The sequence below is a fragment of the Cheilinus undulatus genome, linkage group 17 (assembly GCF_018320785.1).
Source record: "Cheilinus undulatus linkage group 17, ASM1832078v1, whole genome shotgun sequence".
Taxonomy (NCBI): Eukaryota; Metazoa; Chordata; class Actinopteri; order Labriformes; family Labridae; genus Cheilinus; species Cheilinus undulatus.
The window spans coordinates 8300013-8323218 of NC_054881.1; the positions used below are offsets into that span (position 1 = coordinate 8300013).

The 23206-nt window shown below is 41.2% G+C and overlaps 1 protein-coding gene across 13 annotated transcripts in view; it reads left to right on the plus strand.

Annotated features, from left to right (window-relative positions):
• The window catches only part of mast4 (microtubule associated serine/threonine kinase family member 4), a 198229-nt gene extending 175488 nt beyond the window's left edge, over nt 1-22741 (plus strand). For 12 of the 13 annotated variants that reach the window (XM_041811256.1, XM_041811257.1, XM_041811258.1 and 9 more), the window contains 11 exons: nt 5005-5106; nt 5682-5804; nt 7143-7252; nt 7797-7918; nt 8105-8319; nt 10045-10245; nt 10701-10930; nt 11125-11247; nt 11349-11485; nt 13329-13513; nt 13607-22741. In XM_041811256.1, coding sequence (XP_041667190.1) covers nt 5005-5106; nt 5682-5804; nt 7143-7252; nt 7797-7918; nt 8105-8319; nt 10045-10245; nt 10701-10930; nt 11125-11247; nt 11349-11485; nt 13329-13513; nt 13607-17097 — 5039 coding nt within the window. In that variant the 3' untranslated portion in view covers nt 17098-22741. The remainder of the gene's footprint in view (nt 1-5004; nt 5107-5681; nt 5805-7142; nt 7253-7796; nt 7919-8104; nt 8320-10044; nt 10246-10700; nt 10931-11124; nt 11248-11348; nt 11486-13328; nt 13514-13606) is intronic. The other variant, XM_041811264.1, reaches the window with a different exon arrangement.
• The last annotated feature ends 465 nt before the right edge of the window (nt 22742-23206 follow it).

Consider the following 23206-nt stretch of genomic DNA (forward strand, 5'->3'; position numbering starts at 1 on the left):
TTCATTGTTCCTTAAAAAATGTCAGTTTTTCCATCCAAATGTTGATAAGAGTGATACCCAGTCCAAACCTCATGTAAGCTTTGAAATGTTACATTTTGAGCAAGGTTTGGAGATTTATACAGCAACTCAATCCCCAGTAAACAACCTCTGATTCAGTTTTTATCATTACTAAATAGGATTTTAGGATGTTCTTTTTTCTTTTTAGTGATGTATTATGGGGGTTTCTGTACCTTCCCTTATAGAGTAGGACAGTGGGTAGAATCAGAAACTGGGATGAGAATTGGGAATGGAGACATGCAGGGAAGGAGCCAGGAAAAACCCACTTTTGGGTCCAGACTCACCAGTTGAGAACCAAGGCTCTGGGCCATCTGAGTGCCCCAAGATCTGGGGGTCTTAAGTCATCTGCTAACAACGAGGCTTGGATACAAGGACTTCTACTTGCAGACTTAAGCTCACAAATGAAGCATTTTGAGTAGCCAGTTGTTCCTTTTTTATTTATCTTATGAAAGTATTTTAATTATTAGCTACTTAATGCAATTTATGGTTAAGTTGTTTTGTGTGCTAATAGCTGTCACTGGAAGCTAAAGCTAGAAACCTTGCTTAACAAAGCTTGTGAATTTGTTATTTATTCTATTGCTGTTCATTTAAGTAGTAAAACTTCACTGAGTTTGAGAATCTCATTGACAAGAGTGTCCTGGCCTGACCAAGGCATGCTGCAGCACAATTAATACAGTTACAGACATAAAAAGAGCAGTCACAGAACAAATGAACCAATCCTTGTCACAGAGCAGAAGAGTAATCGGTTAAAACACCTACAACCTGATGCATCCTCCTCCAGCTCCTTTAATCTACTTTTAGAATAATTTAGGGAGACCAGCTCCCCCAGACACAAATTTTCCTTCAGTAGATTCCAGGCTGCAGAAGCGGCATGACTGCAACTTCTTTTACCCATTTCAAGATGAACTTTGGGGACAGATGGCAAAAGTAGCTCACGTGTCTGAGTAACAGAGTGAAGGCCGTAGCTTTAAGCCTTTTTCACAGGAATAAAATCAAACAAATATGATGGAAGCAGAGGGATATGCAGATGTTAAGCCTATGAGTGGTCAAAAAGGCCAAGATTTGAATGTGCGAAGCTAAGGAGATTTAAACATGAACCAGGTCTTGTTTGTAATTTATGTTTTGCAGGATTCATCCTTTGTCTTTTGATTAAATCCAGTAATAAAGCTTAATATTGTGTCAAAAATGGCTTTCAGATTTACTCGTAGATTTGTGATCCTTGGTGAAATGCTGGCAGTTAGCCTTGACTGCTAACAGACTTTCCAGCATATTTATATGAGAAAACGTGTCTGTTTCAAATGTAGTGCACATTAAAAAATCTCACTTGGGGATCACTCATGTTTCACAATTTTCAAAACCCATTTGGTGCCTTTTTTAATTCCTTTTTTTAAATCAAATGTCTGATTTATTGCTTTTGGTTAGAGAAATAAAATTTTACTGCACATATTTTCTGTTAACGGCGGCTTTTAGCAAAGTTTCAAAGCGCCTGGCATGCAGATGATGTTGAGAAAATCTGCATAAATTCCCAGAGTTCATCCAGATATGAATTAAACATTCAAATAGTGACCACATGGAATTATCTGGAGTGCATATTTCTGTGTTTATTAAAGAATGAGATTTCCCCGAGGGTTTGTAGTAAAACAGATGGCAGTAAGTGGATTTTGTTCGACTTTAGACCACAAGTGAAGTTTTAATACGATGATGATGATGTTAGTTTGTTTTCCTTTAGTCCCTCGGTGACAGCAGCACAGAGAAAAACTCAATCCTTGAGAAACAGGAGCTTTTATCTTGTCCGTGTTGTGGCTCAGATGAATTGTGTTATTAGCAGGCGGAGGATAAAAGCCTTTATCTGTGCCGTGGAAATGAATGGCATGCCATGACTGATTTGGTATGCTCTCAATCACACTGTACCCAGCCTCAGCGATCCACTGTTAATTAAAGGGGCCTGAACATGCTGAATGCATGCCACTGTGGCCTCAGGCCGCACATACATATTCATAGCTCCCCGCCCAAATTTGATTAAAATGGGGGACAAACTGTGCACCGAGTAGACAATCAGTATGCCACAGACAGGCTTTGCCCCCCATTCAGTGCTTATCCAGGAGGCTTTTCACTGAAACCCCTCTTTCAGCTTTATGCAAACACCGTCAAACTCGCTTTGTTTTGTCTGGAATACAATAATAAAAGGAGCACTGTTAGCATTATTAATATCAGCTTTATTAGGTCTAAGTTGGGTAAAACTTGCCTCAGGAAAGAAATATAAACCTCAGAATAAAAAGGAGATTTTGCATACCTTTGAGCTTTGTGCTTACAGACTAGTTTACAATTTTTAAAACTCAGAAGGCGTTTCCACAGCATGGGACATAGAAAACTATTTATCATGGTAATAGCTTTTATAAAACATTTGTCTGTTAAGTGGAATGACTTTCTAGAAGTTAATTAAAATACAGCAGTTACTGTTGCACCTACACTCTCTTTTACTCAAAGCAGTAAACAAGAATGGTGCAGCATAACACCATGTCTGATTTGTTTTTAAGTTGTAAACCTTGACCTTATTTTCGATACTTTCCCTTTGTTTTCTTTCTTCTTTGTCTGTTGCAAGACTGTCAAATCATACACAGAAAAAATATTCCTTTGTACCCTTTTGTCAACATGGAAAGGCTTCCCAGAACAGGCAGCATCATGTATGATGGAGTGGCTTGTGTTCCAGATTTTATAGAAATACATTAACACATAAATACACAGTATGTAAATTCAGCCACCAGGGAGCTCTTAATCAAAACTTTAACAAAAGATGCTGAGTATAGATGTGCTATTAAGCTCTGCCCACTTCCACCAATTACTTCCTGTTTATTACTTTGTTTATTTACCCACCAGATAACCAATGTTTTTGTTTCATGGACGAATTTCACATCATGAGGAGAAAAGGAGAGGGGTCTGGCTGCAGACTGTAGATCTCAGCCCTCCCCCTACACACACCTTTGTGAGACACTGCATCTGTCAGAATGGAAATACATGCTAAAACATGTCAAATAAATCTGACTGAACTTTTGATTAGGTTAGGGTTGAGGTAGGGTTAGGACACAAATAGTTAAAAGTTGAACCCAAAATGTTTAATAAGGCAGAATAAATAGTCTGCTTACAGGAAAAAAGCTCACCTCCATGAAAACATTCTAATATAGCAAACCTAGCTCTGTTAGCTGCTTAAGCTAATTAGACAAAGGAGCTACATGGCTAAAGATAAAGCTGAAGAAGCTTATGGATATCTATACTAACAAAGTTACCTAGCTAACATTATCTAGGCTAGCTGCATTAACTACATAAGTTACGTAACTAAATTATCTACAAAGCTTGTGTAGCTTATGTTAGCTGTAGCTACATTTGCTAAAGCTCATGCTGCTAAAACTAACTTAGCTACATAAGCTTACATAGTAACATAAACTGCATTGCTAGTATAGCAGTAGAGATGTCCATGGCGTAGCTTTAGCTGAAACAGAGCTAAAGCAAGCCAACGTTTGCGCACTTCAGAAATGCATCTATGCATAATTTAATCCTGGAATAGACCTCTGACCTTTTCTTTCTGTTTAATTTATGAACTGTTGCTATGTTTGTAATGTTTACAGTGTGGTTGTTCCTTGAATGTAACTGTAGTGACCATTTTTAACAAATTCAGTATTGTAGCTTTATATAGTCACTGAAGACTGAATGTAAGAAATTACTTTTGGATGCATTCTCAGCTTGAAGAAATAACAAAGTTCACTCTAACGTTTGGATATGTCGATGTATCTGTTGACAAAGTCCACTGTTCTACTGTAAACACAAAATTAAACAAAAACTTAAAATTTCCTTTTCATACTGGCTACTCTGCTGGCTCACCCAACCAAAGACTTTTTGCCTTTATTCTCACCTCCCCTTGATTACATGGTGTCTTGGATTGCACACAATTAGAATTAAGGCAGCCCTGTGATTGACTGGCGACCAGTCCAGGGTGTACCCCGCCTCTAGCCCAGTGACAGCTGGGGTAGACTCAAGCCCCTCCATGACCCCCAATGGGAGAAGTGGTCTAGAAAATGGATGGATGATAGAATTAAATTAAAACTTGCAAAACAAAATAGAAACTTCATTTTGGCTCCAAGACTTTGTTGCTAAATAAAGCTAATTATCTACAACTGGAAGTATCTTGTTTCAGTATATTATGACGTCCCCATTCTGGCAGATACAGTGTCTTAGATCAATGGTCTGCGAGAGGGACTGTCTGAGATCTACAGTCTGCAGCCAGACTGTTTGGCTAAAAGTGGCCTTCCTGGCTAATGCTGTAAACCGCTTTCAAAGCATTTGCTCATAGAGAGAATGACAAAGGCTACTTTTAACAGCTTTTCTCCCTGATTATGTGACCTGAAAAAAAAATTTCAAAGAAATTAAACATGATACTACTTCACTTTTTAGTAGGGCTGGCAAACAGTTCAGCTTTTTAATAGCAAATATCTGTTGTTGTTGTTGCCGTGATTTCCTGTTTTGATACAAAGCTGCTTTTATACTTGGATACAACATGTACCCAAACATGGACAAAGGAACTTGTTATGGATTGAAAAGGAAATAAGGGAATAGTACAAAAGTACATTTTTGATAGTGCAAGGTGCAGATGACTTTTGGAAAGGGAAATAAGACATTAAGGAGCAGTGGTGGACTTATTTCATATCGCTATGGCTGCAGGGAGATAATGACATGTCTAAACCAAAGCATGCTAAAATGGACAATGAAGAATGCATTAAGCAAAATCAAGAATTTCTCTGCCTTTTAAAACTGTTGGAAATATTTGACATAATGTGAGAATTATACATAGTTAGTCAGTGCAAAATTCTGCATATCATACCTTAAAGTCATGAGTTGCTTGCATATAAAGTATTTCAATACAAGCTGATGGCCTGCGTCGTGCTGTTTTTGCAGATGAGATCAACTGGCCTGAAGGAGAGGACGCCCCTCCCCTAGACGCTCAGGAGCTCATCACCTTACTGCTCAGACAGAACCCTCTAGAAAGGATGGGCACAGGTACGAACACTCAGAGGACACAAAATGTGGCACAGGCAATAAGAGACCCCCATAAATCCTCGTGTGACCGTCAGAGCCACCTCAGCAGAGCTCATTATTCCAAGTCACCGGGGGGAGAAATTGAGGTCATCTAACAGCAGAACCGTTTATCCCATGGCCTCCTCACCTTTTTCCTTTGATCAATTGTGATTATTTCCTCAACAGTGCATGAATCTAGTCCCATGCATGATCAGCCAGTAAGAGAGTGGAGATGTGAAAGTGGACGTGACCCAGGATAAAGGCTTTTAATCAGAGGGACACCCGTACACAGTTCAGTCTGGGGACAACCGGGCCTCCATGTTCTGTGATTCACATTGACTCCTACTAGTCCAATAAAGGTCACAGGCAGAAACAGTTCTGCATAATTTATATACATGATATCAGAAGGAAGAACTAGAGTAAGCTTTTTTTTATCTCTAGAGTGGAACCAATCCGCTCATTGTCAGAGGGTGTTTTTTCAATTGTTCCAGACAAGTTTTTTTTTTTCAATCCTATTAAAACGTGTTCTTTATTTGTATTATTTGTTGTGTTTGCAGGAGGAGCTGCTGAAGTGAAGCAGCATCAGTTTTTTCACAACCTGGACTGGAATAGTCTCCTGAGGCAGAAGGCTGAGTTTATCCCTCAGCTTGAGTCTGAAGACGACACCAGCTACTTCGACAGTGAGTTTTTACCACACAAACAAATACCAAATACTTCACCTCTCTCCCAGTGACAGCTGGAATAGGCTCCAGCCTCCAGGACCCCAAGCAGGATAAGTGGTGTACAAAAAAGGATGGATGTTCAGTCATATGGGTGCAGATGGTCTAGCAGTTAGGTTGCGCCCCCTATATTTCAGATCAGTCAGATTTCTTCTGTGTAAACCTACCTGGCAGCAAGGCTGCCCAATAGAGGGGGGTAAACATGTGAAATGGGTGAAAAACCAAAAATGTGGATGAGTGGTGAGAAACAATGCAAAAATGGTGAAAAAAAGGTTCAAACGGTGGCAAAAATGGGTGAAAAAGCGCAAAAATGGGATGAGATGGAAAACAACAACTGTAAAATAGGAACGAGAGACAAAAAACAATGGAAAATTTGGCAAAACAAAGTGAAAAAATGGGTGTCAAGCAGCAGAAATGGACTAGAAGGGGCTTGAATTGGTAAAAATAGCAAAAGGCAGCTAAATCAGGTTAAAAAAAATGTAAAAAGATGCAGAAATGGGGAAAAGGGGCAAAAATGCAAATATGGGCAAAAGTGGCACAATTGGGCAAAAACAGGAAAATGTGGATGAGTGGCAAAACAATGCAAAAGAGGGGAAAAATATGGACATATGAGAAAAAAGGGCAAAAATTGGGGAAAAAACAGTGGAAAAAAATGGTTGAAAAAGCACAAAAACAGGACAAGTAGAAAAAAAATGTAAAATGGGCAACAAGAGGCCAAAAAAGGAGAAAATTTGGCATAAAATGGGAGAGAAGTGGCAAAAAATGGGTGTTAAGCAGCAAAACTGACAAAAATTGGTAAAAATAGCAAAAGGCAGCTCAAATAGGCAATAAGTTGCTAAAAGATGTTGCTGTAATGGGCAGAAAGGGGCAAAAAAATGCAAATATGGATGAAACTTGGCAAAAATGGGTGACAAGGGGCAAAACCAGGATTAATGACAAAAGAAATGTGGCAAAAATGTGTGATAAGAACCAAGAATGGGTGAAAAGTGGCAGAAAGATGAGGCAATAACGGATGGGGAAAGGTGGTGATAGAAATAATTCCCACATCAGAACACAATAATAGCTGGACACACTTTTCTGCTCCAAAATGAGGGAACTATTAGCCAGGATGCTAGCACCAATGCTACAGATCCAACAGGCATGCACTGATATCATCAATAAATCACATTTGGGAAGGGCCTATTCTCTGGGTTTATCAGAGGCCCAGACAAATCTGTGGGCGGGCCTGTTTGGCAGTAAAGCTTTGGATTCTGGTTTGAAGCATTAACTATCTGGAAATAAAACTCTCTCTATTCATAGCTCGCTCTGAGAGATACCACCACCTGGAGACAGAGGAGGACGACACAAACGATGAAGACTTCAACGTGGAGCTGCGGCAGTTCTCCTCATGTTCTCACCGATTCTCAAAGGTTCGTCCTTAATCTCACCCCCTCAAATATCTCCAGTCTCCGTCGACCATGATCAGGGATGTAAATGAGTTAATGCCCTCATCTGTCCTGCTGCTTTTCTCATGGGAAAGAAAGCATGAGTGATCTGTATTTCATATGGAAATGTACGCCTCCCCCCTACACTCCCAGTTTACCCCTACAGTATTAAACATAGGTTTCAGCTTTGCATATATTTTCCGCTTGCAAATCAGTTCTGTGTTTTTTGTCTGTCCTGGTAATGTAGGACACAAAACACAATACAGTCGTACAAGCTGGGAGTCACTGTTGTGCTGCATTGCAGTATGCTGCTCTCTCACATCAACACAGCTTTACAGGCTCTCAGAAAGCACTGGGGCGTCTCAGAGGAAGTGACATGCTTTAACACATACAGTACACTGTCTCTGCTCTCCAGTTAATCATTAAAAACCCTACAGTCATTATCCAACATCACCTGAACTCCTGTTTTTAAATTAGCATTTTTACCCTGCATGCACTGAGGTGAACTGTACTTTCTGTGTGCTTTCAGGTGTACAGCAGCTTGGATTTGTCCCGCGGTCACCTGGAGGAGAAAGGAGAGACGGAGGGGAAGAAGAGTGAGAGCCCGCTGACGGTCGACTCTCTCAGCTGGACGCCAGACTTCGCTGAAATGTACGCTCACCTAGACAAGTCTTTAACTCTCTATCTTTAAAGTACTCCTTTAAAAATGTTGGCCCTACAAGCAGAGAACTTTCCAACTCTTGATAACACCCAAAAAAACCAAAAGATTCCACTCACATTTTGCTTTCACAGAGTTTTGAACCCGTTTATCTCATGAGACTGTTCTCTTTCCTTCAGGCCCTCCCTGTCCCACTCTACGGACACAGACAGCGTGAATCAGGGCCCGCGCCCCAACTTGTTACCAAAGTTTGCCATCTCAGCAGAGAGCGAGGGAGACGAGACCTCCGGCCTCGGTGACCCCAGTAAGACCTCCTTCAGCATGGCAGAGCTCCCACAGGATGAGCCCGATGCCACCACTCCAGGAAGCACCCACAGTGGAGCCACGCTCTCTGGTACAAAGTCATACTGTTAAAAAGTGCCTGTTATGTAACTTTATAAGACGAACAATTTTACATAAATACTGAACATACCGGCAGCAGAAAAGAGAATGAAACAACTTTGATATATGAAGCTCTCCGTTAGTTCATGCAGGACACAGTTAGCCAGCTGAGCCCAATTATCGCTTCCCAGCTCTCACAACCAATCACAGCTATTCCTTTCAACACAGCAGTGTATTTATATACTTCTCACTGACCCTGCTTGCATTACTGCTGATGCACCACACCGCTGCAGCTGGCAAAGCTTAACCTCCTCCACCCCAGCCACCTCCTTTTTAGCATAACGCTTGTTGCACCCTCTTATTGATATTAATGCTAATATAGATTATTTGCTTTTGAACTAATTTTTTGTATTCAGTATGGATTGCCATTAAGTATCCATTCATATGGAGGTTTCTAGCCATACCCTCCTTGGAAAGTCAAAGCATGCTGCTTGACAAACGCGGTGACAAGAACCTTGAGGGTTTTTTTTCCTTTACACTTTTAAATAGTAACTTTGACATTTTGGGACATTTTGCACCCTTTCTGTGAGTTCAATGAGGGCATTGATGCTCCCTTTTTTGTTATTTTTTTCAGTTTGTTCATAAACATCATGTCACATGACTTTCAAAAAAGTTCGGACACAGTACAACCTTAACAAAAAAAATTCTACAATCATAAATCTGTTTCTTGTAGGCATAAAAGACATCAAAGTTTTAAAATAATACAATTTATTGTTCTATTTTGTGTTTAAATTGACTCTTATTCTGTATTATGAGCTTTCAAATCTTTTTGTTATAAACCAGAGTTGACAATCAGTGTTATTTTCCTTTGACAGTATGTGTAGAATACCAATAATGCAGGGGTGTCCAAACTATGGCCTGGGGGCCAAATGCAGCCCGTGGTCCAATTTTGATTGGCCCGCAGCAAAATGTAGAAATTAAATAAGATATGGCGCCCAATTGATCATGGAGCATGTGCTCAACTGTCTTGTGCTTCACAGTTTCAGCATAAGACACTGCTACCATGCGAATTCTGTGAACAAATATCTTAACAAGAAAAATTTATTGATATGATTTTTGTGACTAAACTCAGACAACACTGTACAATGTAAGAATATTGGCAATCCAAAAAAATAATATCTTGTTTCCTAACTCCTTGAAGAGTTTTGGCAAATAGCAGTGCCAATAATATCCCAGTGGCTGCTAGAACCAACCAGGGCCCCCTGAAATCTGATTGGCATCACCAAAAAACTGGAATTGATTGTGTATTTGCCTTGTTAGCCATTAAATCAAGCTTTTAGCATTAGTTCAGGCAGGCTTCAGAGTCAAGCCCTGCCCTGATCAGCTGATCTAATGCAAGCCCTCATCAGCTGACACCACACTGATTTACCCTAAGCACGCTATTGGCCAATCGCTCTCATGCTGCCTTATTTAAACTGGTCTTGTGTGGCCAGGCTCTGACGCTCTCTCTGCATACTGCTCTTGCAACACTCCTCCACCCCAGCTCCTCCTTTATTCTGCTTCTGACTTAGTCAATGTCATATACCTTGCTTTGTGGATATTAAAGTGGCCCCAACATCCTTTTATTTTTCTGTATGTGGCCCTCAGTGGCAAAAGCTTGGACACCATTGCAATAGTGCAATAACTTAAACCAATAACTGTTTAATCTTCCTTGATTTTCTTCTTCTGCAATGTTTAGGAAGTTTCTCAGAACATCTGGACCAGCTGACACCCAGAGGTGAGGGGTTAGAGAGCCCTGACTGCCCCACTAACACCTCCACAGATCAGGCGGCTAACAGCAGCTCTCTACGTCCTGAGAGTGCTGCAGAGAGGACCGGGGCAGTGCCCAAAGTCCCAAAGTCCATCTCCACCGGGGCTCTGTCCCTCCTCATTCCTGGAGGTGAGTCCAAGAACACCTCACATGCATAGACCGGTACACATGCTCAAAAGTCTGATCTCAACCAGTTTTTATGAAGGTTAAAGTCTGTCAGAGCAACAACGTGACAGGAATTAGAAAAAGAGCAACAGGCTTTGAACAAATCATGTGAAAGAGATGAAAGTGCGCTATGGATCTGTGCAAAATTGGCCCGGCATGACACCTACTGTGAGTCCCATTTTACAGAGTGGCTGCGGGCAAGTAGCTGAGCAGGAGCCGCTAACAAGGAAAGAAAGCGTACAGGGTGGGAGTGAGAGGTCTTCACTGCTGGGAGAGAAAATCCCATTAGCTTCACCCTCAGCGGGAGCAGCGTGAATGAGCTTTAGAGCAACACCTCGCTATGACTGTAGCGACGCTCAAAGTCTCATTGATTCAATAAAGGACTCTGCTCTGATGGCGATTATCTCTTATTCTTGCAGATATCTTTGGGGTGTCTCCGCTGGCCAGCCCGCTGTCTCCTTACTCCCTCTCCTCAGATCCTTCCTCCAGAGACTCCTCTCCGAGCCGGGACTCCTCCTCACTCTGCACTAACAACCCGAGGCAACCTGTCATTATCCACAGCTCAGGGAAGAAATTTGGATTCACACTGAGGGCCATCAGGGTGTATGCCTGTGAGGGCGACGTCTACACCGTCTACCACATGGTCTGGGTAAGGATGCTAGCAACCTATCATTGGCTCCCATATAAAGATGCCCCAGTCGGGTTATTTGTTGCTGATACCAGTCAATTATCAATCACATATATTTAATGAAAATTGACTGAAATCGGTCACCAATCAGAGTAACTCTTGTATATTTACCAGCTGTATAAAAAATGTATTGTTTCTTCTTGTGTGTTAACCAGAACGTAGAAGAAGGTGGACCTGCCCACAAGGCTGGTCTTAAAGCAGGAGACCTCATCACTCATGTGAATGGAGAACCGGTCCACGGTTTGGTCCACACTGAAGTGGTGGAGCTGCTGCTCAAGGTAAAAGAGAACACAATTTTGTAGATTTCAGGGTGATAAAATGTAGTATTAGACTTCAAATTTAAAATACAGTACCTGAAGTCTTTTTCTTTCTTTTTCAGAGTGGCAGCAAAGTGGCCATCTCCACAACCCCGTTTGAAAACACTTCAATAAAAACTGGTCCAGCCCGGAGGAACAGCTACAGGAGTAAGATGGTCCGATGTGCCAAAAAGCCCAAGAAGGAGAAAACACCAGAGAGGTATGAATCTCTGCCAAACTCGTTCATTTCTCCAAAATGTCTTGGTTTTAGTCTTCACTGTCTTGAATTTGAATCAGTACTTAAAGTCTTAAATAGTCTTAAATTGCACATTTGAAATCTAAGGCCTTAGAAAGTCCTAAAAACTTTTCTAGTGAGAGTTCTTAAAGGCATGTGACTAAGACAGGTTCTTCATTTTCTAGCCAACCTTGAAGGATTTTGAACATCCTCCTCTACAAATTGTTGCATAAATAATCTCCAAATTTCATTGAGTTCAGTGTTGGACCCTCAGACTTGTATCTGATTTTATCTGACTCACTGTCATTCAATAAACTCTGTACTTGTCCAGTTCTCTAACATCTGAGCTGCCAGGTTGCCCAATAAAAAATCCTTGTAGCCCACTCTTATGTTATCAGATCTTCCCCAACAAAAAAATGTATTCTGATTTTTGGTAGTTAAAAGGTTTACATCAGGTTAACACACATGCTAAAGTGTGTTATGATTAATGGCGTATTGATAGAACAGAAGCGCCAGGAAGCATCAAATTTGGATTTTTATGACCAAAACAAAAGATTTGTGCAACACCATTTGACATTTCATCAACAGTTCAGGTTATCTAATATTTAGACTGTTTGCTGTGGAAAAATAGTGCAAATTCTTTTTTCTCAGTTCAGGTCTTAAAAAGTCTTAAATTAGATTTTTTTTAAATGTGTAGGAACTTTATTTAGATGATATTCTGTTGAAATTGTCAAGAAAGTTTTTGACGGAAACAAGTTTTTATCTTCTCAGTAGGGCAATCACTTTATGCCACAAAATAACAACTCCATGATGTTAAAATTGTACTAATTAAAAGGGAAAGTAGGAAACTGTGGAACTGACTGAGCACAGAACAGTAGTGCTGCAGAGAAAAGATGAGGGAATGATCTGGCCTCTCTGTGTTTCCTTTTTGGCCTCTAGGGGGCAGTAGACACTGAGATAACACTGAGATAGTTGGATATGTGTGTGCACAGACATGGTCTCTGGGTTGATTAGACATTAAAACTGTTAAAAGAGACTTTTAAGTGCACAGTATTTTGTGCATCCTTTTAAAAAAGCATGATGTATTATAATCAGAAGTGCAATATAATTGATTACAGCTCATTTAATCTATATATTAGGTGTTTAAAAACAGTTAAAATCTGTTTAGTGCCTTTTTTTACAATTGTATATTCTCATCTATAAATCCCTGATTGGATGTACACCACCTCATGTGGTGGACCACTGGACCATACCCACAAGTCCAGAGGGTTCACTCTGACTTTGAAAAATTGGCTTTATCTGTTATATTCAGAAAAAGTGGTACAACACAATGAAGACTGACATTCTTGTTTCTCTAGGACAATCAATTCTGTGGTCTTAGACCATCTTTTTTCTGGCACTGCATGGCAGCACCTTCATACAGTTAGACTTGAAGCACTTTGCAGCACTTACTGATGTTGTTTCCTCCTGCTTAGATCTTTGCTTTTGTTGTACTTACTCAGATATACGTTGCTTTGGACAAAAGCGTCTGCTGAATGCCATTGTAACACTGTAAGCAAAAATACAAGCAAGATGAAAGCAGTTTGGATTATTCATCAATTTTGTCTTGCGATTTTATTCACGTTGCTCTGTGCCACCACGTTATTCCTTTTTTATAGACCTTGGGTTGAGCTGTTTTCGATCCTATAGCATCTGCTCCTTTAGCTTGTAAGAGCCAAAGGTCTGCAAGAATGCACAACATTATGATATATTTGAAGTATTAGGTGTCTTGGTTGATTAAAGCCTTGACTGATGTCTTCTGTCTCTTTTTTTCTCCTGTTTCTTCCAGGCGTCGCTCCCTTTTCAGACGTTTTGCGATGCAGCCATCTCCTCTCCTGCACACAAGCCGCAGCTTCTCCTCTCTGAACCACTCGCTGTCCTCTGGTGAGAGTCTCCCCGGCTCCCCCACTCACAGTCTCTCCCCTCGTTCCCCCACTGCCGCCTTCCGCCCCGCTCCAGACTTCACCCAGTCAGGTGGAGATTTCAACTCATCAAGCTCTTATGAAGGAGTTTCTCTGTTTATAATCCTTTTATATATGATATCTGTTTTTATTTTTGTCTTTCCAGGTGGTAACTCCTCCCAGAGCAGCTCCCCCAGCTCCAGCGCTCCAAACTCCCCCGCAGGCTCAGGCCACATCCGTCCCTCCACCCTCCACGGCCTCGGCCCCAAGCTGCCAGGTCAAAGGCTCCGTCAGGGGCGCCGCAAGTCTGCCGGCAGCATCCCTCTTTCTCCTCTGGCTCGCACACCTTCTCCCACCCCCCAGCCTACTTCTCCTCAGCGCTCCCCTTCTCCTCTCCTCAGTGGACACTCTGTTTCTATTTCCAAGACAACACAAGCCTTTCCTGCAAAGATACATTCCCCTCCCACGATCGTACGCCACATTGTGCGCCCAAAAAGCGCCGAGCCACCTCGCTCACCCCTCCTGAAACGAGTCCAGTCAGAGGAGAAGCTTTCCCCGTCTTACTCTGGAGATAAGAAGCACCTGTGTCCCAGAAAGCACAGCCTGGAGGTGACACAGGAGGAGGTGCAGGATGAGGAGCAGAAGGATTACAACATCCTTCAGAGTGTGGAGGAAACGGCCTGTGAGCCGCCGCCGATCACCCGTGTTCGACCCGTGGAGCAGGGTTGCTTAAAGAGACCCATCACCCGCAAAGTGGGCCGGCAGGAGTCAGTGGAGGAGCTGGATAAGGAGAAACTGAAGTCCAAAGTGGTTGTGAAGAGGCAGGACTGGTCAGAGAGGAGGGAGTCCCTGCAGAAACAAGACGCCCTACGGGATTCTGAGTCCTCCCCCATGGCTGCTGAGGACAAAGATGAAGGATTTCTGGGTAGGGGGCTCAACAAAAGTAGCTCAGACTCTGGTCCACTGGAGGCTAAAGCTGCTAGCACCACTCTTAAAGATGTCCTGTACAAAAAACTCTCCACACGTGCCTCCGAAGGGATTTCTGACTCATCAGGTAGCTGTGAAAGTGAGGGCGGACTCCGATCGACTCTCTGCTCCATCCACCCAGACTGGCAGCACTCTAGAGCGGGTAAGGATAACATGAAACCAGACAGACTGGACTTCAAAGCTCCAAACATCGAATTCACCAGGAAGAGGCTCTCCTTCGAAGAACGAGACGACTGCATGTGCCGCTGCTCCTCCAGCATCCACGACAGCCTGCACTTCGGCTCCACCAGGTCCAAAAGCCTCCAGCTGGACTCTGCTTTGACTCACGACCACATGAAGGCCGGACTCGGGAGCGTTCACTCCAGCCCTGAAGGTCTGACGCCGAAGCTGTTCAGCGGCAGAGGAGAAAGCGCCGTGGAAAAGCTGCAGCTCATCTCGTCTGCAGAATCCCCACTTCGTAAAACCTCATCTGAGTACAAACTGGAAGGGCGCCACGTGTCGTCTTTGAGACCTTTAGAGGGGACGCTAGACATCGGTCTCCTGTCAGGGCCAAGAGTGTCAAAAACAGAGACTTGCCTGTCCAAGATGGTAGAGAATACGAATGAAACAGTTCCTCTGAGCCCTCAAATCTGGCTCCAGACCCCCACAGAGAGGCAGATAACCATCCCGCATTTGAAAAGTTCAGAAAAACCCAAGAGCCCTCTCGCTTGTTCGCCAATTTCCGAGGCTGTTTCTTCCCTACAAAGCATAGTCGCTTCAAAAGATCAGTCGCATAACCCACCCACGGACATGAAAATCATTACAAGTGGTGAGAAAACTCAAGACAGACTTCAGGACTCGTTAAAAGCTCAAAGCGGCAAAGCGGAGGCCCCGACATTTGCAGCAAAACCAGAGAGCAGGACGAGTTTAAAGGCCGGTTCATCGCTGGCTCACGAACACAGAGCCCCTCGACATAGCTCCCACTTCTCCTGCGGAAAAACACCCTCAATACGGGAAGTCAGCAACGAAGATCAGGAGGATGAAGCAGAGCAGCAGGAAATCACAACAAACACTACATCACAGAGCTCCAAAACAGACGTCTCTTTGACTGCAGCCAGCCTGAAACCTGCAAAGAGTCCGGTTGCTGCTGCCAGCTGTGAGCCATTACCTGTGTCACTGAAGCAGAGCGAGAACGGCGGTTTGGACACAGGTCAGCGTCAGAGCACGGAGAAGAAAACAGCTTCTGCACAGAACTCAAATGTGACCTCTCTTTCTGAGGTGAATGTACAGAACATCCCTGAACGCGCTCCAGAGAGCGTGCTTTCAAAACAGCCGTTTAACATCTGCTCTTCACATACAGAAGCACCAGTTTCTATCATAACATCAGCTAATGTGCAGGAAAAGCAGGCCAGCAGTTTGAGAGCTAAAAGTGAGGACAGCTCGGAAAAACATGTCAGTAAGGACAGCGTGCAAGCTAGCAAAGCAGCTGTGAGAACAACGGACGATAAAAGTGTTCCAACCCTAAAAGTGGAGCAGAAGAAGGAGCTAGCAAATATGGTCTCCTTCTTTAATAATATTTCAGGAGAAACTTTAGGTATAAATAAAAAGGATAATACTGTGTCTGCCAGTGCAATAGGAAGCAGCAGCATAGCTCTGCAGAAAAAAGAGGATCCCACATCACCAAAGACAAAGAATGTGAAAGATTCAGAGCAGCAATCGAGAACTAACTGTCTGGCTGAAAAAGCACAAAACAAACCATCTGATTCAAACTCTAAGAAAGAAGAGGCAAAACAGAAAAGTTCAGCTTCAAATGAGAATGCTTTAAGTCCTAAAACCAAGCCAAGGCCTGACACACAACCTGTAGCAAATGCCGCTGTGAAGACCGAGAAGGAGGCAAAACCTGCCTCTCCGATCGCAGCACTCAAAGGCCAAAGTCCGACCTCGAAACAGAGAGATCTGTCTAAAGAATCTGCACCGTTAAACCCTAATATTCAACGAAAAGACACCCCAGAAGTAAAGCGGGAAGAATCACCATCTGCTAAGGAAACCCAGCCCAAAAACTCTGTAGCAACAGCTCAAACTCTAAAAGAAAACGTTGACTCAAAGCCAAAATCTCTCTCTCCTAAAGCTGTCCCCTCTACGAGTCTGAAACCTTCTGTATCTCCAGCACCTTTTGTTAAACAAAATCCTGATACCAAACAGAAAGACCCCTCACCTAAAAAGCAACCTCCAGTCATTAAAAACAACCAAGACACAAAATTAAAACACGTTCCTTCACCTTTAGCTGCACCTCAGCCGGTGTCAGATCACCCCTCCCAGCCTGAGCCCCCTCCAGTGCTGCCCAAACCCACGGTGAAAAAAGAAACCATCGGCGCCATTGCAAGCAAAATCTCCAGCTTTCCAACCCAGGAGACACTAAACAAGGTATCCAAGGAAGGCCAGAAGGATGGTAGCAAAGGCCCTGAAACCAGAACCAACACCACCCCTGACAAACAGGCAGCCTCTGGCAAGAAGGAGCCGCCTGAGAGGAAGAAAAAAGAAACAGTCCAAGAGGTCACATCGGCACAGAAAAACACAAAAAGAGACGCATCCCGAACTGCTCCTCCTGCTCAGAAAGACAGTTCAGATAAAGACTCGGGGAGGGGGAAGCAGCAGAAAGAGTCACCACGGAGCTCAGCTAACAAAAAGTAAAAGAGGGAATTAAAAAAAAAAAAAAAAGGCGATGTATTAACATGTTTGATATGTTTTGTGCAAACATCATCATGCCTTCTTTTTTGTTTGAGGACCGGGCAAGCTGTTACATACTGATAGGAAGGAAGGGCGAGAGTGTGTGTGTTTCTAGCGTGTGAATGTAGGCAATCATTTGCTCTTAGTAGACCAGATTCCCACGGAGGCCATGTTCCTGTGGCACCTAACTTCAGGTAGGAAACTTAAATGTGTTGTTGTCACACTGTATAAACATCAAGATTCTGATGACTGTTTATGTTCCCTTACTGAAAAGGAGCTACAAATATGATGGATACGAAAAATCCAAAAGGAGATCGGACCACATTTCATACTAAAAAACATGGAAACTAACATTAACATTCAGCTACTTCCTGGATAACATTTATGTTTGATTACCAAGTATATAAAAGAAAAGGCCGGCATCAATTCAAGATATTATCTGTATTTTGAACAACTTTATTGCAGCCTCCCTTTGTACTGCACTCTCAACATCACATTACAGCTGTGTAGCTTTACTCTTAAGGTCTACTCAATTTTCCTGTTACCATAATTGATGCAGAGAACTATTCCTGTGAACTTATATTTAGGCAAATTTAAAAAATGAATTTAAAGGATCCCTTAATTTTTAAAGAAATTTGAAATGTATAAGATTCTTAAGTTGTAAATTTACATAAAGTTTAAAAAGTCATAATTCTTTACTTGATATACTCATTGATTTATAACACTAAAAAATGGGGAATTTATGAGGGACAAAACATAAAACACTGGTTGGAGCAGAGTCATCTCTCCCTCAGTGTGTCGTTTTCCTCTGAATAGTGCCAGTTTCTCTTAAAAGTCCAGACGCCACTGATAATGTGATAATTGTGGGCTGCTATCACAGTTTGCGTTGTTGTAAATTAATAACTCAATAATTCCAGAAATTTCATGTTCTCTTGAAAATTAAAAGATCCTTTTTCTTTGTTTGAGTGGCTATAATATATATCCCCCTCCTTATCCCATCAATAAATATTCTTATGAATAAACCACGATCCCAAAAAAGGATTGAATGACTAACCAGTGTGACGCTAAAACAATTTATGCAGAAGCTAAGTTACACCAAAAGGCATTTCTTAAGTAGTCCGTAGTCTTAAGTTTCTTAAGTAGTTATTGCTGTGGAAAGATTAATATATCTATATGTCTTGCTTATCGATGCATTGATGATACATAGACATTCAGTGACAGCTGAGCTTGAAGGTCTAGCTGAAGTTACACTGAAAGTGTAAAATCATCGAGGGATTTCAGCAGATACTGTATTTTCATAATAAATGTTGTGTCTTTGATAGATTCAAGCCTTTTCGTTGGTTTGGATCAGACACATTAATGCCAACAAAGACCTGGCTTAATGCTAATGTTAGCTTCGATCTCATGGTAGCTGATGGATCGGTGAATATGTTTTATAGTTTGAAATGTGGTCCAATCTTTCTGGATTTTTCTTGGTATTCTGTGTCTTTATTGATGCTTTTTGATCGGGAAACCAAGGGAAAAAGTCAGAATTGAGAGTGCACAGATGCGTTTGTTTACCATCAGTATCGGCTGATATCGGCCCCTCTTAGCCATCTGCAAATCTGTGGCATTAGCAGATATCAGTAGGCAAAGTTTCCCTGTTGTGTCCAATCAATCAATATATGGGCATCTAGTATGTCTAACTGCTGGATCTAATAAGAAATTTTTTCTGGGCAGAAGTAGGAACCTACTGGATTAACTCTGATCTGTTTTCATGGTTAAACTGAAGAAAAGGTCAGTGATCTTACACCTAAAGAAATCTGATTTTTACAGATCTCATCATTTATGTGACACACATGTTTGGCATGATAACATCTGAGTTTCCTACCCTGTCACAGCTGCAGTGGAAATGTGGTTTATTTCTGATGTTTTTTTTACTTTTTATGTGAAGTGAATGTTTGGATGTTTTCTGTTTCTCGCTTTGTGCAATCAGGAGGCGACAGACAGGGACGTATAGCCTTACTAAAGGTTGCGATGTACTGTAGAGTCAGTGCCATAAATGATTTTTTGAATTGCACTCTTAAACTTGTAGACTCGGAGGACCTGATGTCTTTTAATGCAGTAGACCACGCGATTTAGCAGCTCTATCATGATTGTTTCTGTTCCTTAAATTAGACGTTTTTTTTTTAGGTGGGGTTGGGTGCAGTGGTACACCGAGGGAACTCACTTTATCCTGCACTTAAAAAACTGAATAAAACTACAGAATCATCTCATGGTTCTAGAAATTAAAAATTAGCGACGGGGCCTTAGAATAATGGGATTTAAAAATCTTGCTGTTCTTAGCAAGGTGTTAATGGTGTTAATTCACATTCCTCTGACATCTGTACATATATTTTTTGATTTTTATGCAATAGGGGTGTAAATATGACTACACTGTAAAACTGGGAGACATGGGGCTTACATGATTGTCATTTGTATCATATGTATAGATTTTGCAGCGTAATAGAGTACAATGTTCTGCTTCTGGTCTAAAGTAAGCTACCGTGATGTGTCTCGTCAAAGGCATCCTCTTCTTCGTGACCTTTCTCATGTTCCAAAACTAACTTGAAGAAAAGAGAGATGTATTCAAAAGGACATGAGGGGGATATTTCTGAAAATGTAGCATAAAATGAGAAAACTGTGAGGGCTTTTAGCTTTCCTAAGAATGTCTTTATTGTTGACGATGTGTTGGCTGGCTCACTACTATTTGAGTTATCAAATATGTGTACAAAACAAGATTGTGTTCCTAAAACTGCATTTCCACTGAAATAAGCAGGAACTATTTGTCTCTTCAAGGGCTCAAAAGGTTTTTTGAAATCATTATTGTCTGTATTTTCGCTAAGTTCCAAAGACCTGTGAAGCTAAATCAAACGTTAGCAGCTGTGAACAATAAGGTGACTCCCACCCCATAAGTCCATGTACTATAAAAGTACTAGGTCTCTAATGGGAAGTTTTGTGGAGATAAAACTCTAGTTTCTGCACTGGAAAAACACATGATTAAAACTACATAATACAGGTCTGGAAGCAGAGTTCTAGATCTCTAGTAGGAACTTTTGGGGGGGAATAAAACCCTAGTGGATGCACAGATAATGGTGTAAATATATCAAGTACCTTCTAAGTTCTTGGTCCCTGGGAAAGGTTCCTGTAGTACTAGGTGGAACTGCCCTTGAAGCAGAGAAATCATTCTCTAAAATACACTTTTTGGGGTTAAAACCCTGGTTTCTGCAATGAAACGACACCAAGTACCCTTTAAAGTTCTTGGTCCCTGAGTAGTTCCTTCACTGCACAATAGTACTGAGCCTGTAAAAGAGTAATAGTTCTCTAACAAGATTTTTTTTTTTTTTTTTTGTCAGATAAACCCCTTGTTTCATCATCAGAAACACACCAAGTCCTCTAGGTCAAGGTCTAGGTCCCTAGTTCCTTTACCCCTACACAATACATGCCCTGTAGCAGAGTGCTAGCTCTCTCACAGGAGCTTTTTATGGATTTAATACCCTGGTTTCTGCAATGAAACAGCACAATATACCTTCTAAAGTTCTTGGTCCCTGAGCAAAGTTTCTTTACTACACTATGGCACTGCCCCTGAACCAGAGAACTAGTTCTCTTGCGGGATTTTTGGGGGGATAAACCTCTAGTCTCATCATAAGAAACACAATAAGTTCACTAAAGTTCTAGAACAGGGCCTGTAGCAGAGTACCAGTTCTCTTACAGAAACTTTTTCATGGGTTTTAAAACCTACTTTTTGCAATGCAAATATGCCAACTACCTTCTAAAGTTCTTGGTCCCTGGGAAAAATTCCTTCTCTATTATATCCCATTGGCCCTGTAGCCCAGTGCTGGTTTCTTTTACAGGAACTTTTAAGGGGTTTAAAACCTAGTTTCTGCAATACAATAAATAAAGTACCATTTAAATTTCTAGGTCCTGTGGAAAAGTCCCTTAACTACGTTATAGTACCAGGCATGTTGAAGAGTACCAGTTCTCTTCCAGGAACTTCTTAGACATTTGAAACCTTGTTTCTGCAATGCAAACAAACCAAGTACCTTGGTTTTTGGTCCCTGGGAGAAGTTCATTTACTGGCACTGTAGCAGGAACTTCTTGGAGGTATATTTAAGGCCTTAATTTATGCAATGGGACCACTTTAGATTATTTTTGAAGTTTTGTGTCCCTGGGAGAAGTTCCTGCAGTGGAAATGCGGCTTTTGGTCAATTGACCATTTTAGCATGATGGCCTTTTTTTTCTCTTGACACCAAGCTCAAAGTATAAAGCCCAAAGTATTAGAAAATCTGACAACTTTGAGACTTGCCTCTTGGAACACACGCGTGACATTGAAATAGAATTTGAGCTTGCCATCTTGAATGTGATGTCAGAAAAATGGCTGCCATGCGAACATGGTGAAACAGATGAGCCAGTAGTCCTGCGTTTGTTTTCAGGTTATTATTGCTGTGGATTTCTGAAGGATGTTATCTCCGGTCATGTCTGTATTCAAAATGAACTGTAAGAGAAAAAAGAGAAGGCTTTTAAATTTAAGTACACAGGGTTTCTAAGGATTTTGATGTCAGGTTTCCGTCTCTGTGTTGTGTTTTGATCTCTTTATAACGAGCAGCGGCTTAAAGCTTCACAAGAGTAAAGATTTTATACGAGGAATCTTCATAATTTGCATTGCAAAGTTCACAACATTTAATGTTAGTGTGCAAATACTTGGTACTACACATAGAGCCTCATATATCCGCGTTCACTCTGCAGTTTACTCGCTCATGCAAACACATTTCTATACTGTAGATGCCTTTTTTAAAATTTCACACCCTAAAGGAGAACAGGAAAGTAGCTGAGAACACTACGTATGTTATTTGCTCTGTTGTGTTGGTCAATTAAAAACAATAATCAACAAATTCTTCATTTAATATAACAGAATATATCTATGTCCTTAAGAGTGAAGCTGAAATATGAGCTTGCAGAGATTTTAAAAAGGACTGATGTTTATGTGCATTAGAAATAAATGTAAATGTATTGATGATGTTATTCTAAGAAAAGAAATGCACCTTAATGTTTGCCGGTTTTCAGTTCAGAGGATGAAAAAAAGAGGAACTGAAACGGTTGATAAAACTCCCTCTTCAGATTGAAATCAGTTTCATTTGAACATTTGTCTTTTCTTTCCTGTGAGACCGACATTTAAATCCTCAAAGCACATTCAATGTTTGTTTACAAAGCATCATGGATGTATATTTTGTATATTGTTGATTTGCCAAATCTCTGTTCTGTGTCACAGATAATGTTGTTTCTAGTAGGATGTTCACTGAGAACATTTGTTTGTGCAGTAATCAACGTCTTTTCACGTCAGGTTTCTTCTTTTCTTCGTCTGCTCGTCTTCTTGAATTTTTTTTTTCTTTCTTCCTCTGTGCAAATCTAGTATTAGATGACCTTACGCTTACGATGGTTTGTCTTTTAGAACATGTGCAATAAAAGTGTTTTGAGTTTTGTATTTTGCCCAAGGAAAGCTCTATGGATGTCATAGATGTTGTATATTAAAACAGATATTTATACTTCTAATGTTGCGTAATATTGAAAATAAAATGGAATTATAAATGAATTGTGTGTTTCACTCTTAAATCTACATATCATCTGCACACAGTAAAAGTTTTTAGTTTGGTCCATTTCAGTTGGCACATGCAAACATTTCTGATTAGTAACTTTTTATGGTTTCTTGACTGTGTCAACATCAACTGCCGATTGGCTGCAGAGTGGGTCAGACCCCGCCTCCTTCCTCCATGTTAACGGATGAGAAATTTGTCAAAGGTTATTACCTTTTTAAAAAAAATTCGAACCCTGGACAGTTTGTGATGGTTGTCATGCTTAATAATATTCAAATGTGAATTTTTCTGAGTTTTTAGTTAAATCAGTCATCTTGTATAAAGAAACAGAGTTTATAATTTCATGTTTATCAGCTCTGTTGAGAAATACAGCACCTGCTGTGTGCACCAGATCAGCTGACTGCAGGAGGAAATGCAAACATAACTAAAGTGCTATATAGTCATAAAACTTTCCATGGCTGTGG